General features: G+C 65.4%; 1 protein-coding gene across 1 annotated transcript; it reads left to right on the forward strand.

Moving 5' to 3' along the window:
• Window positions 1–2,422: 2,422 nt before the first annotated feature.
• Window positions 2,423–9,541, forward strand: LIMK1 (LIM domain kinase 1). The gene is made up of 15 exons (XM_059486895.1): window positions 2,423–2,592; window positions 4,678–4,816; window positions 5,201–5,310; window positions 5,384–5,575; window positions 5,955–6,060; window positions 6,142–6,326; window positions 6,404–6,587; window positions 6,666–6,752; window positions 6,962–7,093; window positions 7,204–7,263; window positions 7,362–7,427; window positions 7,523–7,679; window positions 7,779–7,834; window positions 8,326–8,483; window positions 8,576–9,541. Exons 1-15 carry the CDS (start codon window positions 2,543–2,545, stop codon window positions 8,724–8,726), a joined length of 1,833 nt encoding a protein of 610 aa, XP_059342878.1. The 5' UTR covers window positions 2,423–2,542; the 3' UTR covers window positions 8,727–9,541.
• Window positions 9,542–15,911: the final 6,370 nt, after the last annotated feature.

Genomic DNA, 15,911 nt, shown 5'->3' on the forward strand with positions numbered 1-15,911 from the left:
CCGCGCTGGCCCCGCCCCGCCCCGCCCCGCGCTCCCGCGGCCCCGCCCCTCCAGGGCCGCGCAGGCGCGGTGACGGCGCCGCGGTGCCGCCCGGAGCCGCAGCGGCAGCGGCAGCGGCAGGGCCGGGGGGGCCCGACCGGGGCTGCGCCCGCGCGGGGACCGCCACAGGCCCGGCCACCGCCTCCGCCTCAGGCCCGGCCACCGCCTCCGCCACAGCCCCGGCGCGGCGCGGCGCCGGCTGCGCGCCTGCATGAGGTTGATGCTGCTGTGCTGCACCTGGAGGGACGAGCCTATGGGAGAGGACGAAGGTGCGTGACCCCCCGAGGCCCCCCGGCTGACTCAGCGCCTCCGCCGCCGCTCGGGCCCCGGGACCCCCAGCCCGGCTCCTGCCGACCCTCCCGCCGGCCCGCGGCCCCCCGCATCCTGCCCGCATCCTGCCCGCAGCCCCCGGCCTCGCCACTGTTCCCTCGACCCTGCATCCTCCCCGGCATCTCCATCCCGCACCCCTGCACCCCAGCACGCCCCCTGCACTCCCATCCAGCCCGCATCACCCCTGCGTCCCCAAATGCCCCCGTGTGCCCGCATCCCCCCCTGCATCCCCCACTGCATCCCTCTCTGCTCTGCGTTCCCCTTGCGCCCCGACATTCCCTGTCCCCCCATCCAGCCTGCACCTTCCCCACAGCCCCCCTGCATCACCCTCCATCCCTGCATCCCCCTCTGGAGCGCCCGTCCCGCACCTTCCATCCCCCGTGCCCCCCACACGTCCCCTGTGCTCCCCGGCCATCCCGCATGCCTCTTGCACCCCCTGCCCCTCTCACTCATCCAGCTCACAGCACCCACTGCATCCTCCACTGCACCCCACCCTGCATCACTCCCCTGGCCTGCATCCCCCTGCACTCCATCCAGCCTGCATCCTCCCCACACCCCCAAATGTTCCCATGCAGCCCCTGTTCACCCTGCTTCCCCTCTGCACCCCCAGATCTTCCCTGTTCCCCCAGTTCAGCCTCCATCCCCCCATTCTTCCTTGTACTGCCACACAACTGCATTCCCCCCTGCACCCCCAAATCTCCCCCATCCTCCTTGTCAAGAACTGTGCAGCCAGCCTGCATCCCCTCCTGCACCCCCACACCTCCCCATCTCCCCCTGCATGCTCTGTGTGCCCCTCCTGCACCCCCATCCCCTCCAACCTGCACCCCCCAATGCCGCTGCATCCCTCCTGCACCCCCAGATCCCTGCTATGCCTTCCTTGCCCTCTGCACTCACCGGGCCCCTCACACCCCCACACACCCCAAGAACTTGCACCCCCCTGCAGCCACTCTGCCCCCCTCTGTGTGTCCCCCATTCATCCCCCACTCTCCACCCCCTGTGTTCCCCCATGGGCTGTGCATGCCCCAGCACCCTCTGCACCCCTCCAGCATCCCCCTCTGTCCCCCCATTCATCCCCCAGCACCCATCCAGCAACCCTGTGTGTCCTTCTGCATCCTCTATCACCCACTCTGCACTCCCTGTGTCCCCCATTGCACTGTGCCTGCCCCAGTACCCATCCTGCACCCCTCTGTGTGTCCCCCATTCATCCCCCACCCTGCACCCCCTGTGTCCCCCCAGGACCCCTCAGCACTCATCCTGCTGTCCCCCCATGCACCCACCACCCATCCCACACCCCACCATCCTCCCTGGATGCCTTGGTGCACCCATCCTGCCCCTCTTCACCCTCCCTGCACTCTGTGCCCCCATCCCACCCCTCTGCCCCATCCTGCACCCACCATGTGCCCCCATCCCACCCTGCCCTGTCGCCGGCCCTGGGGCCATGGGTGCCCCGACCTTGACCCGCTGGGGGATCGATGGGTGGGGATGGAATTCTCCCCCGGGCACAGGGATTTCGTCCCGGCTGCTGCTGCCGCGGGTGGCCGGGCGGGCTGGCGGGGTGACAGCGCTGTCCCCTGGTGTTCCCCGCCTGCAGGGAGCGACCTGCCGGTGTGTGCGAGCTGTGGGCAGGGCATCTACGATGGGCAGTACCTGCAGGCACTGAAGGCTGACTGGCACGCCGACTGCTTCAGGTGGGACCCGCCGGGGACAGCGGCGTGGCATCAGGGGCATCGGGATGGATGGTGTCATGGGCACTGGATGGATGGCCTTAGGGACACTGGGATGGCACCAGGGACAGTGGGATGCTCTGCAGGGACAAGGACAGTGCTCCCTCCCGTTCCAGCCATGGCAGGGACAGGCGTGGCTGTGGCTCCTGGCACCCGTGGGGGTGCTCCGGCCGAGGCCAGGCCTGGCAGAGGGCTCTGCTGCCTGTTCCCCGCTGTCCCCTCCTGCCGGGTGACAGGGCGCGTGTGGCTGATGTCACCCGCCCCCTCCCTCCCAGTTTCCTCTTTCACTCGAGCCCTCCCGGCCGCTCCAGCTGCTGGAGCCCCGAGGAGGAGAAGGAGAAAGGGCCCGGGCCGGGGGGCACAGGGGTGCCCGGGACCTGGCAGGGTTCCCTGCGGGGCTGAGGGTGCCCAGGGCTGTCCCCGGGGTGTGTCCCTGTCGGTGGAGGAGGATGCTGGCGGCGGTGCTGAGGAAGAGCCGCGTCCTGAGCGCTGGAGCCAAGTGAGTGGGAGTGGGATTGAAGTGGGAGCGGGTCAGGACGGGCTCCGCAGGGAGCTCCGGGGGGCTCAGCCTGTGTCCCCCATGCTCGGCTCCCCTTCTCTGGGCCGTCAGCCAGAGCAAAGCCACTGCGGGGCCGCAGCTGGATCCGGTCCCCCCAGATGAGCGGCTTCCGGCAGCGCTGGGCTTGCTGAAAGCCTTCCTCCTCTTCTCCCTCTCCCCTTCTTCTCCTTGTCTCCCTCCCCTTCCCCTTGTCCTACGTTTCCCCCTCCTTTTCCCTCTCCTTCTCCCCCTGCTGCTCCTCCTCCCCCTCCTCCTCCTCCTCCTCCTCCTCCCGCCCCCAGCCCAGGGGAGGTTTCGTGCTGCGCCATCGAAGGGGGAGTCCTCTGCGGTGACGTCATGGGGTGGGGAAACTCCGCGCCGTGACGTCACCGCTTGTTGGTATTCCACCTGCGTGGCCGTGGGCGGGGGGGGGGGACTGCGACAGTGCCCGGGAACCCCCGGCATCCCCTGCAGAGTGTCCTGCAGCACCCCCGCATCCCACAGCACCCCGGCACTGCAAACCCCTGCAGGAAATCCCCACAGCCCCCCCTGCACCCCACAGCACCCCCACACTCCACAGCACCCCAGCACTGCAAACCCCTGCAGGAAATCCCCACAGCCCCCCCTGCACCCCCTGCACCCCCTCCCCAAGAGGATCTCCCCCCTTGCAGCACCCTGCACCCCTCCCACAGCATCCCCTGCACCCATTCAGCACTCCCCTATAGGAAATCCTCTGTGGCTCCCCTTCTGCACCCCCCAGGCACTGCCACACCCCACAGAAATCCTCTCTGGTGCCCGTGTCCCCTCTGCTCAGTGTGATGTGCCCCCCTGGTGCTGTATCCCAAAGCTGACAGGCCCCTCTGCAGCCCTGGGCACACCCTGCTGTTGTCACCCCCTGCACCCCCCAGCAGCTCCCCATCCCTGTGCCCCTGTCCCAAGACTGGCATGTCCCTGGCCAGGCTGGCGTGTCCCTCTGCCTGTCTGTGCCAGGGTGGGGAGTTTGTGACCAAGGGGACACGTCCCTCTGTCCCTGATCTTCTGTCACCAGGCTGGGACATCTGTCTGTGTATCCGTGACCAGGCTGGCATGTCCCTGTGTGTGTCCGTGACCAGGCTGGCACATCTGTGGCCAGGCTGGGACATCTCTCTGTGTGTCTGTGCCAGGCTGGCACATCTGTGGCCAGGCTGGGACATCTCTCTGTGTGTCTGTGCCAGGCTGGCACATCTGTGACCAGGCTGGGACATCTCTGTGTGTCTGTGCCAGTGACACACACAGACTGGCACGTCTGTCACCACGTGTCATGTCCGTGGCAAGTCTCGCACATCCCTCTGTGTATCTGTGACCAGGCTGGCGCGTCCCTCACCAGGCTGGCACATCCCTGTGTGTGTCTGTGACCAGGGTGGGACATCCTCTGTCCATGATTAGGGTGACATGTTCCTCTGTGCAGCCATGACTGGGCTGTCACATCTGTGAGCAGGGTGACAGACCCATGACCAGAGTGGGACTTCCCTCTGTATGTCTGTGACCAGACTGGCATGTCACCCTAGTCATGGATAGAGAGACCATGACCATGCCCTTCTGTGTATCTGTCACCAGGGTGGGACGTCCCTCTGTCTGTGACCAGGCTGCCATGCTTGTGACCAGTCTGTCTCATCCCTCTGTAAGCCTGTGCCAGGCTGGCACGTCTGTCACCAGGGTGGCATGTCTGTCACCACTGTGGTACATCCCTGTGTGTGTCTTTGTCCAGGCTGGCGCATCCATGCAGAGCTGGCGCTTCCCTCCTCATGCCTCTCCCTGCCCCATGTCCCCTCCCTTGTCCACCCCAGTGTCCCCACGTGTCCCTGCAGCCCCAGCCTGCACTGTCACACCCCTGGAATCACCTGCTGTCACCCTGGGGATGGTGACACATTGATGCAGTGGCCCTGCAGCTACATAGGCAGTGAGGGAAGCAGCCTGCCCAGAGAGATGTGGAGTGGGCAAGCACTGGCTGTGCCCCGGGGTGACAGTGGGAACGAGGTGACAAGGGTGTCCCTGTCCCTGCCGCAGGTGTTGTGAGTGCGGGGCCTCCCTGTCCCACCAGTACTACGAGAAGGATGGGCACCTGTACTGCAAGAAGGATTACTGGGCACGCTTTGGGGAGCTGTGCCACGGCTGCTCCGAGCAGATCACCAAGGGGCTGGTCATGGTGAGCACCACGGGGCCCCCAGGGTGGGACACGGAGCCTTGTGCCCTTGTGCCATGGCTGAGCTCCTGGGGAGCAGGGCAGGGGGAAGGGGTGCAGATCCCCAGCACCACTGGGTGTGTCAGGGGTGTCCTCTAGGTTTTAGGGGACCCTGGAGGGCCTTGCTGGGACTGGGGAATGCAGGGGAGAAGCTCGGCATGGTGGGAGATGTTCCTGCAGCCACCCCCAACTTGGTGGCACTTCTGTCCCCACCATCCCACAGCTCAGCCCGCCCTACCCACAGCCCCAGTGCACCCGTGGGTGCTCCCAGGCCCCTCTGAGCCCCGGCCCTGCCCCCAGCCCTCGGTGCCTGCACAGGGGGTCCGGGGCTGATGCCATTGCTCACAGGTGGCCGGGGAGCAGAAGTATCACCCCGAGTGCTTCAGCTGCCTCAACTGCCGCGCCTTCATCGGGGACGGGGACACGTACGCGCTGGTGGAGCGCTCCAAGCTCTACTGGTACGTCTGCTCCAGGGGGGCTGGGGGGACGCGTCCCAGCACCCCCACCCACCCTCCTGTCTGCTCCCCACAGCGGCCACTGCTACTACCAGATGGTGGTGACGCCGGTGATCGAGCAGATCCTGCCGGACTCGCCGGCCTCCCGCATCCCTCACACCGTCACCCTCGTGTCCATCCCCGCCTGCTCCGACGGCAAGCGCGGCTTCTCCGTCTCCATCGACCAGGGCTGCGGCACCGAGCACCCGCGCACCGTGCGCGTCCGAGAGTGCGTCCCTGTCCCCTCTGCCACCGTCCCCTCCCCAGGGCTGGGGCTTCCCGTGCCCCTTCTGCCCCTGGGATCCATCCCAGGACACATTTTGGGGTGGGAGAGGAGGGGTGGTGCTGGGTTGTCCGCATTGTCCAGGGGTGGCCTGTAGGGACCGTGGTGGCGTGTCCCCAGCTTCAGGGGGCTTTGTGGAGGCTGTGCTGGTGTGTCCCAGGCCATGCTGGCATTGCCTTATATACCTGAGCGGGTACCATGCATGTCCCCATGTGGTTCGGGTGGCTTGTGGGGACTGTCACAGCATGTCCCTGTCCAGGAGGTGACAGTGGGGTCTCACACACCCACTGGGAGTGTCGGGGGTCTGACCCCACTGTTTCCACAGGGTAGACCCGGACTGCATCAGCCCTGACATGAAGAACTCCATCCATGTTGGTGACCGCATCCTGGAGATCAACGGGACCCCTATTGGCCACGTCCCTCTGGATGAGGTACGGTCCCCCTGTCACACCCCAGCCAGCCCCACTTCCGCCATGTCCCCAAACCCACCCCATCGCCGTGTCCCTGTGCAGATCGACCTGCTGATCCAGGAGACGAGCCGCCTGCTGCAGCTAACCATCGAGCACGACCCCCACGAGCCCCTGGGCCAGGAGCCAGGGCTGGCAGGCAGCCCCCTGCCCGCCCTGTGCAGCCCCCTGCGCTCGCCAGCCCCCGTGCCCTGCGGGGACCCCGCTGCCATGCGCCAGCGCGCTGTCACGTAAGGCCACCCCTGTCCCTGTCCCTGTCCCTGCTGGGTGCCCCCAGCACGCTGAGCTCTGCCCGTCCATCCCACAGGAGGAGCTGCAGCACGGACAAGTCCCCGGGCTCGGGCTCCGTGGGCTCTCCCGCGTCGCAGCGCAAGGACATCGGGCGCTCCGAGTCCCTGCGCGTCGTGTCCCGCGCCCACCGCATCTTCCGCCCCTCGGACCTCATCCACGGGGAGGTGCTGGGCAAGGGCTGCTTTGGCCAGGCCATCAAGGTGGGCAGGGGGCACAAACCTGGGGGTCTGGGCTCCCCAGGATGGAGGGGGTGGCTGAGTCCCTGCGCTCCCGGCCAGGTGACACATCGGGAGACGGGTGAGGTGATGGTAATGAAGGAGCTGATTCGCTTCGATGAGGAGACCCAGAGGACCTTCCTCAAAGAGGTGAGGGTCCCCTGTCCTTAATCCCCCAGGCTGCAGGGACACAAGGGATGGGTCTGTCTGATCCTGGCCCCACCTGGGCACAACGCCTGCACAGGGGTGACCAAGCCCCGTGGGTGCAGCCCTGCCCACTGAGCCTGTGAGCAGCAGCTCTGTCAGGGGTGTGGGAGCCTTGGGGTGTCACGGACGCGGGGCTGGGGGGTCTCCTGCAGGTGAAGGTGATGCGCTGCCTGGAGCACCCCAACGTGCTCAAGTTCATCGGAGTGCTCTACAAGGAGAAGAGGCTCAACTTCATCACAGAGTACATCAAAGGGGGCACCTTAAGGAGCCTCATCAAGAGCATGGTGAGCACCGGGGGAGGCAGGTTGGTCCCCCACCACCCCACAGCCTCAGTGTGGCTGGGGGACCCCTCTTCCTTTTTCATTTCCTGGCAAACTCCCCCTCCTGCCCCCAGGACAGCCACTACCCCTGGAGCCAGCGGGTCAGCTTTGCCAAGGACATCGCTGCTGGCATGGTGGGTGCCACCATGGGATGGGTGGGTGGGAGGGGCACTGCTGAGCGGTGGGAGCATGGTGTGGGGGTGCCCCTGCTCTCAGCCCACCCTTCCCACAGGCCTACCTCCACTCCATGAACATCATCCACCGCGACCTCAACTCTCACAACTGCCTCGTGCGGGAGGTGAGTCCCACCTTGGCGCTGCCCTCCCCCAGCCTGGCTGGGGCTCTCAGTCCCTGTTGGCTCCCCCAGGCCTCACCCCTCCCTGTGCCCCCCAGAACAAGAGTGTAGTGGTGGCTGACTTCGGGCTGGCACGGCTGATGGTGGATGAGAAGAACCAGCCCGAACATCTCAAGAACCTGAAGAAACCGGATCGTAAGAAACGCTACACGGTGGTGGGGAACCCCTACTGGATGGCCCCCGAGATGATCAATGGTGAGGGGCATGTGGCCAGCCAGGGCTCTGTCCCCAGGCAGGGGACGCGTGGTGGGGCTGGGACAGGACGTGTGACATGGCCTGACCCTGTGTCTGCAGGGAGGAGCTATGATGAGAAGGTGGACATCTTCTCCTTCGGCATCGTCCTATGCGAGGCAAGTGCCCCTGGGGCTGGGGTCTGCCATGGGCGCTGGGGTCCTTGTGGTGTTTGGGATCACTTCCCCAAGGCTGGGGTATCTCCCTTGGGGTTGGGATGTTTAGTGTCTCTTAGAGTCTTCACCTTAGGATTGGAGCCTTTTCCCATTGACTTGGGGTTCCCCTAGGCTTTGGAGTCCTCATTGTTAGCCTCCAGCATAAGGTTTTCCCCCTTGGGGTTGAGGTCTCCTTTTTGGGGTTGAGGTCCTCATTGTGCTCGAGTTCCCCCTCTTAAACTTGGAGTCCTCCCTTGGAGTTGGGAGGGTTCGGTTAAGACCCTTCGGTTAAGGGTCTCCCTGACGGGATCTCTCTCTTGGGGTTGGGGTTTCTTCATTGTGCTTGGGCACCCTCCTGGGGCTTGGACATCTCCCCCTTGGGGCTTAGGGGTCCCTGTTTGGGGTTGAGGTCCCCCCTTGGTGCTGAGCCCACCCGTTCCCACCGCCGCCCGCAGATCATCGGCCGGGTGAGCGCCGACCCCGATTACCTGCCCCGCACCACCGACTTCGGCCTCAACGTCCGGGGCTTCCTGGAGCGCTACTGCCCCCCCGCCTGCCCCCCCAGCTTCTTCCCCATCGCCGTCTGCTGCTGCGACCTGGACCCCGAGAAGCGGTGGGTGCTGGGGACCCGCGGGGGTCCCCAGGGCAGGGGACGGGGTGGGGACAGAGGCAGCGGAGCTGCCACGTGTCCCCCTGCTCGCTCAGGCCGTCCTTCGCCAAGCTGGAGCAGTGGCTGGAGACGCTGCGCATGCACCTGGAGATCCACCTGCCGCTGAGCTCGCAGCTGGAGCAGCTGGACCGAGCCTTCGGGGAGGCGCACCGGCGGGAGGGGGCGCTGCCCGCGGCCCCGCGGTAGAGCCCCCGCCCGTGCCCCTCTGCAGCCACGGGAGACGGAGCTGCGCTCGCCACCAGCCGCTCCTGGGGCTGCCTCCCCCCGGGGCTGGATCCCCGGGCCCCTGGATGGCCCCCGCCCCGCTGCCCACCCTGGGGAGCTGGCTCTCCCCGGGGCCGCATGGCCCTGGGCACCCCCACGCCGTAGCTCTGAGCGCCAGGACCAGCCCGGCTGGCCGCACCGCGGGGACCGTCCCCGTGTCCCCACCCTGGCTCACCTCCCCTTTGCACAGCGGGGCTGCCCCGGACGGAGCCGCGGCCCTGCGGCGGTGCCTTGGCTTTCCGTGAACTTGCACTTGGACACAGGAGGGACCCCGCGGCCCCCCAGGGCACCCTCGTAGCAACGCCCTCGGCCGGCCCTGAGGCTGCTCCCGCCGCACCCCCGGCCGGGCGAGGGGACACCCCCGTGGCATGGGGACAGGCACGTAGCGGTCCCTGCCGCCCCCGCGCCTCTGCTGCCCGTGCTGAGCCCCAACCACGCAGTCCTGGGGTCGTGGGGCTGCGGCTCATCTCGGTCCCCCTGCCCCGGAGGGCCCGGGGGGTTGCGCCATGCGGTGCTTTTCATGCTCTTTATTCAGGTTCATTTTTCTGTAAGATATTTAAAGAGAAGAGTTTGTATTATTTTTTCATACAACGTAGCGTTTGCCATTTGTCACTGCCTCGGTTCTGCTTTCCCGAAGGGATCAAACTGTGAAGCCTCTCCGTGCACTTTTGCCCGGGAAGTCCAAGGTGACGTCCTCTGCGGAGGCGGGAAGGGAGCTCAAACTGTGATGTACCCCGAGCCGTGAGTCAATAAATCCTTCCCCGCTCGCTGCCCGGCCTGTTGGCAATTGCTCGCCTCCCCCGGGGGGCTGGGAGCTCCTGTGCAAGCTGAGGCAGGAGGGGACGGTCCCCGTGCCCAGGGTGGGGCTGGCACTGCCCGTGGTGGCACACACCAGCTCGCCCACCCCCATGGGGCCAGTACTGTTGTCCCCCTTTGTGCTGTCCCCAGCCCCTGCCCTGGGACTGGTGCCATCCCTGCTTATGTCACCAGGGCCCCCAAGTGCTGTGTCCCCTCACTGGTCTGGTGGCCATGGCCACTGTCATGCCAGGGTGGTGACAGGCAGGTGAGACCATCGGTGCTGGAGCTGATTTGTCTTTGGTGTAAAACCAGCCCTAGGGAACAGTGAGGTGGCTCATGCTGGGGGTAGCCCATGGCCCTGCCCTGCTGTCCCTCTGTCCTCAACACCTCTCTGAACCAAACTAAGGTCCCCAAGGTGGGGGGGCTCCATCCCTGGGGGAGGGCGAGCTTTGGAAGCTGGAGAAGACCTGGAACCCAAAGAGCTGAGGGGGAGTGACAGGGAAGGGATGGGACTGGGGGGATGTCCCCAAGGGTGTCCCCAGTGATGCTGCAGCTGGGGAAGGAGCTTGAAAGGGTCCCAGGGTCCCAGGGTCCAGGGTGGAACCCACCAGAGAACCTAATGGTTTATTGCTCTGGAGGGACATGGGGGGGATGTAGTGACAGTGGCACTGTCCCCCCTCCTGGAGTGGCTCCTGACTGCCTGTTCCCCAGTACCCATTGAGGGACAGGGACTAACACCCTGCCAGGTGTCACAGGCTGTCACTGCCCCTGGTGACACCATGCTGCCCCTGGTGACACCCCACTGTGCTGATTCTTTGCTCTGGCAGCAGGACACTGTCACTCCCTGGGAGCGCTGGGGTGAGGGAGCCACTGTGGCCACCACACCTAGGAAACACCACTGTCCCCAGTGCCCTGCTGCCACAGGAGAGCAGCACCCCAGGAGACCCCCAGCCCTGCAGTAGGAACCCCCAAACCCATGGGACCCCCCCCAGCCCCTCACCCAGCTGGGTGCAGGGGTGCCTGGTGGTGTCAGGGACACCACACCCACTGGGACACTTGCTGGTGGCCCTTGGGGCAAGAGCCAGCAGCTGGCCACAACACTGTGGCCACTGAGTCACCCCTGTGACCAGCAACTCATCCCAGACCAAGCCACCAGCTGGGACACCCCCTCACCAGGCAGGGAGGTGGCTCTGGCACAGCCACAGTGGCCCCATGCTGTCACTGTCACCCGAAAGTTTCCTCCAGGGCTGTGCAGCATCCTGTGCCCAAATCCAGCCCCTGTCCAGCCTGACCCAGTGCCCGTGGGAGAGGCTCATCCCATCACCAGCGCCTGGCTGTCCCTCCAGCCATCCCTTCCCAAGAGGGACAAGGCCACCCAGACCATGTCACAGGCCACCAAGAGCTGCCACTGCACCCACTGTCTTCTCCCAGCTCCTGCTCTGTGCCCCCAGGGGTGTCTCTGGTAGGGACCTGGCCCAGTTTGGAATGGTGGCACGTGGGGAGCCAGGTGTCCCCACCAAGGGGTGGCCAAAGGCACCAGTGGCTCTGGCAAGGACACAGCTGAGAGCTCCAGCCATGAACCATTGGCCGTGGGTTGGTCACCTTCCTGGTGGGCAGGTCTGGGACTCCAGGGGAGAGGAGCAAGGGCAGGTTCTCCAGGAACCCTGGCAAGGTGGGCACTGGTGCTGCAGGGACCCTCCCGGGGGACATCTTGTGACAGGGGTAACTGGCAGAGGGTCCTCATGAGGCTTGAGATGTGCAAGGAGGAGAGGTGCTGGGGACCAGTCAGGACAGGGCTGTGTGGAGCTGGAAAAGGATTCCTGGGATCCCAGCAAGCACCCAGCTGCACAGGGATGTGTGGAGATGGAGGGGGGTCACAGGGGTCTGGCTGGGGTGTCCAGCCCCATGGGGACATGGGGTCTCACCCCCACCCCTGGCCACAGCAAGACTCACCCTCACATGAGGATTGCTGAGCAGGCAGTGGCTCTGGGATCCTCTGGAGCCCTTTCCAGCTCAGCCAGAGGCCGGACCTGAGACATCCTGGGATCATTGCTGTCCTCCAGCCCTCTGATCTCCCATCCTGCATTGAACGTGGCTCTGCAGGGCGTCTGTCACAGCTGACCCTGTCCCCAGAGGTGGCACAGATCCCTCCCCTGGCTCAGGATCAGGGGCTCTGTGTGGCTCTGGAGCAGCCTAAGCCCTCCCTCCTTAATTTGGTGTCACTGTCACACCTCCCCTCTGCAAGCTGGGCAGGGATAGGAGCCACCTCCTTGGGTCACACATGTCACCAGCACCTGGTGGCTCCATGGGGAACATCCAGATGCCCAAAACCCTGGTGGAGCTGTGAGGCCAATGGTGGGGGTCAGTACCTGTCTGTCTGCCTCAATTCCCCCGTAGCTGGAGCTGTGGGGTGTGGGGATGGGAAGAAGGGCTGTCACTGCAGCTGTCACTGCAGCTCCTGTCCCCCCTCTGGTGTCCTCTGGTCCCTGACAGGTGAGGCTGGCCAAATGCAGGCAAGAAAATCCCATGGGAAACAGTTCCCACCTCATTTGCCAGCAGTTTTGGTAAGATCTACATAAACATGGCATTTATAAATACAGCCCTGGGAACACGGTTCTGCCATCCTCTCTGCCAGCTGGGGGCACTGGGGGCCATCCCTGTGTCCTATGGGGACATGGGCACCTGGGAGGGGACAGCTGGGGTTGCCTGAAAGCCTCAGCTGCTTCTGGTGGGAGAAATGGCTTCTCTCAATCCACTGCATCCTCCCCCAGCTCCAGCACAGCCCCTGGCACTGGGGCTCCGGAGGGGAGGTGAGTGATGGGTGCTCCTGCATTGCCCAGTGCCACCAGGGCCCCAGGCAGGACCAGGGCTGGGCACCATCGACTGATGAGTCCTTTGGGAGGGATCTGGGAGCTGGTGACACGTGATGAGCTGTGGGAAGGTTCAGGCCAAGGAGGAAAGGGGGCTTTGTGTGGGACCACGTGGGCTCCTGGGTTTGGATGTCTGTGACACCTTCCCCACTGCTGTGACACCGTTCCTTAGAGCACATCCCATGTCCAAATCCCTCCAAGGGGCTGGCACTGCCTGGACTTGGGGAATGTGGACCCTTAGAACCCCCTGCTCTGAGCAGGAGCTCCCTGCAGAGACAGCCCAAGGGTGGGGAGACCCTGGGATGTGGGTTTGGGGAGCTGTGGGACCCTGGCATGTGCATCTAGGGAACCCCTGTGCATGGGTTTGGGGAGCTGGAAGACCCTGGCATGTGGGTTTTGGGTTTGGGGCAGCCCAGACTGTAGGCTTGGGGGCTATTTTCTGCCACATTAGACTCAAGCACAGGGAGCAGCCCAGGCATGGGCTCAGACCAAGGGAAAGAGGCCAAAAGGCAGGAGCTACACCCCAGGTTTTCAGGCTCCACTCTAAGCACAGACCCCCCAACCCACCTCATCCCTTTGCTGGGGCAGATCTTGGGGAGCACTGTGGGGTGCCTGATGTGGCTCATCCTTTCCACAGTGTGAAAAATGAGTTTATTCCCAGCTTGGAGCCTGTTTGGCTGCTTTGGAGAGGGGAGAGCAGAACTTCTGCCTGTGCTTGGTGGCTTTGGGGACGGATCCTTGGGGCTTTGTCCCTCAGGATGTGTCACTGCAGTGAGGTGCTCCACTCCCTGCACATGGCATTCCTGGGCCCAGCCAGGGAAGGCCCCAGACAGGACCCGTTGCAAGAGAAAGAGCTAAAATAGAGATTGTCATGGCAGATGCAGGGGAGCATCCCAACATGTGGCCTCTGGACCTGGCAGCAGACGAGGACGTGGTGACCCCAGCCCCATCCCATGCCTGGCTGACACCCTGTGGTCTCTGTGACCCCCAGTCTTCCTTTGAGCCTCAGCCCGGGCAGGGGGAGCCACGGGCGCTGTCCCGGTGCCGGTGATGCCAGGGCAGGGGGAGCTGGTGCCGGGTGATGCCAGGGCAGGCAGGGGGAGCCGGTGCCGGGTGATGCCAGGGCAGGCAGGGGGAGCCGGTGCCGGTGATGCCAGGGCAGGGGGAGCTGGTGCCGGGTGATGCCAGGGCAGGCAGGGGGAGCCGGTGCCGGGTGATGCCAGGGCAGGGGGAGCCGGTGCTGGGTGATGCCAGGGCAGGGGGAGCCGGGTGCCAGTGATGTCGGGGCAGGCAGGGGGAGCCCCGGGCGCTGTCTCGGTGCCGGTGATGCCAGGGCAGGGGGAGCCGTGCCGGTGATGCCAGGGCAGGCAGGGGGAGCCGGCAGGGGCAGCCCCGGGCAGGCAGCGAGGTGGTTAAAGCTCCCCACGCCCGCCGGATGCAGCATCCTGGGCTGGGCTCTTTCCATCTTGTTTTGGTTTGGAGGAATAAAAGCTTTGGCAGCAGCAAAGCCGCTTCCCAAAATAACTCAGCCTCCCATGGTAATTATAGAGCTCCGGGCCCCGGTAGCGAGCGGAGACTTCCCAGCCGGGCCGGGCCCGAGGATCGCTGCTGCTGCCGGCCCGAGGGACCCCGGGGTGCCTCGGGGACCTTGGGGACCTCCCCAGCTGTGCCACCCTCCCTGGGCGTCCCCATCGCTCCCCTTGGCGCCATCTCCCAGACAGGAGCGCGCAGCCCCTGTGTCCCTCCCGCTCCGCAGCTGATCCCTTCAGCTTTTAATGCTCGTGTAAAGCCCAGGTTGCAGCTCCCGGCCTCGATGGGCACTGGGCTACCGGACCGTGGCCGTGGCCAGAGAGTGGTTGTGCCCCCGGCCAGGTCAGGAACACGGAGCTGATCCCGGCAGGGCCGGCCCGAGAGCGCCCGGCTCACCCCGGCAGGGCCCTCCCATCCCCGCGGGGCTCAGCGCTGCTCCTTGAAGGGCAGGGAGAGCCCGGGCTGAGCTCCTGGAGCCCCCGAGCCCCTAATCCCCGGTAATCCTGGAGGAAAGCGCTGCCTGTGGGGATTAGGGATGTAAACAGCCATCCTCACCTGCCTGCCCCTACCTGCCCCCTGCCCGCACCCCCAGCGGCCAAGATGAGGCGCCAGGAGAGCGGGATCCCTGCCTGGAACCCCCAAATACAGGGTCGAGGTGGCCACTGGTGCTCTCTGAGGCTGCGTTGAGCCTGTGATGGTTATTTATGGGAATAGGGAATGTAGAGCCATCTGGACACAGCCTGGATCTATAACGTCCGAGGGAAAGAGATTCCAGGCAGTGACAAGGTTGGGGACAAGGCGAGATAGTCCCTGTGGAGTTACACAGCTTTGGTCAGAGCCTGACTGGGGCTGGATCTGTTTTCTCCTCCTGGGGAATCACCACTGACTTTTTTCATGGGCAGGGAAACTGAGGCAAATGAGGAGAAGCCCATGAGAGGGATGTGCTGGGAATGCATGTGACCTCCCCAGCTCCCTGGCTTGGAGTGGGTTTGAAGTGGGACAAGGACAGTCCTGAGGAGCAGCAGGGCCGGGAGACAGAAATGTGGGGAGGGCTGAGCTGTGCCAGCTGCTCGCCACGGGGAGCAGCCCCCGCGGCCAAGGCTGCCCCGGCCCTTTCCCGGCCGGAACAGGAGCCCGCGGTGCCAGCATCCTCCCTGCCCTCAGGGACACGGGGACACGGCCGCGTGCCGCTGCCACTCACATGGGCTCGGGGGCATCCCGGGAAGGCGCTGCCATCCCTGAGACGGGATGGGGATGGGGATGGGGACAGGAGCACGGCCGGGCGTCCGGGTCCCTTTGCCAGCCCACCGGCCAGGGGCAGGATCGCTCAGCAGCAGCCCCAGGAAGGGTTCGGGAGGGGGAGGCAGGCTGGGATTTTGCAGAGAGAGGGCTGGGAAACTGGGATTTGGTGACCCGTGCCCAGTGCAGTCGCCAGTCCCTGGTACCCAGCAGGTGCTGTGGGATATGTGGGGCTGGAGTGTTCTCCCAGTACCCAACACCCCCTAACTGGTGCCCAGTGCTCCCAAGAGGCAGTGGCTGGTGTGAGCCCAGTGCCTCCTGCACAGTACCTGGTGCCTGCAGGGCAATGCCCGGCGCTGGTGACACTGCCAGCAGGTCAGTCACTGTCACGGGGCCATTCCCTCTCACTGCACCACTGACTGGTGCTGGGGCCTTGTACCCACTGCCTGCACCGCGCCCTGCCAATGCCCAGCACCCAGCGCTGTGCCCTGCACCCGGTGCTGTGCCCTGTCCCTGGTACTGGTGCCCTGTCCCTGCTGCAGTGTCTTGTTCCTGATGCTGCTGCCCTGTGCCACCACCTCGTGCCCTGCGCAGCTCCCGGTGCCCGGTGAGTGCTGCCAGAGCTGGTGCCCGGTGCCCGGCCCCAGTGCGAGTGCCCGGCGCCGGTGCC

Source organism: Ammospiza nelsoni, chromosome 21 (genome assembly GCF_027579445.1).
Source record: "Ammospiza nelsoni isolate bAmmNel1 chromosome 21, bAmmNel1.pri, whole genome shotgun sequence".
Taxonomy (NCBI): domain Eukaryota; kingdom Metazoa; phylum Chordata; class Aves; order Passeriformes; family Passerellidae; genus Ammospiza; species Ammospiza nelsoni.

Coding starts and splice junctions, on each gene's coding strand:
- LIMK1 (XM_059486895.1), top strand. CDS start 2,543: ATGCTGGCGGCGGTGCTGAGGAAGAGCCGCGTCCTGAGCGCTGGAGCC. Junction 5,576..5,954: donor CGCACCGTGCGCGTCCGAGA/GTGCGTCCCTGT, acceptor CTGTTTCCACAG/GGTAGACCCGGACTGCATCA. Junction 8,484..8,575: donor GACCTGGACCCCGAGAAGCG/GTGGGTGCTGGG, acceptor CTGCTCGCTCAG/GCCGTCCTTCGCCAAGCTGG.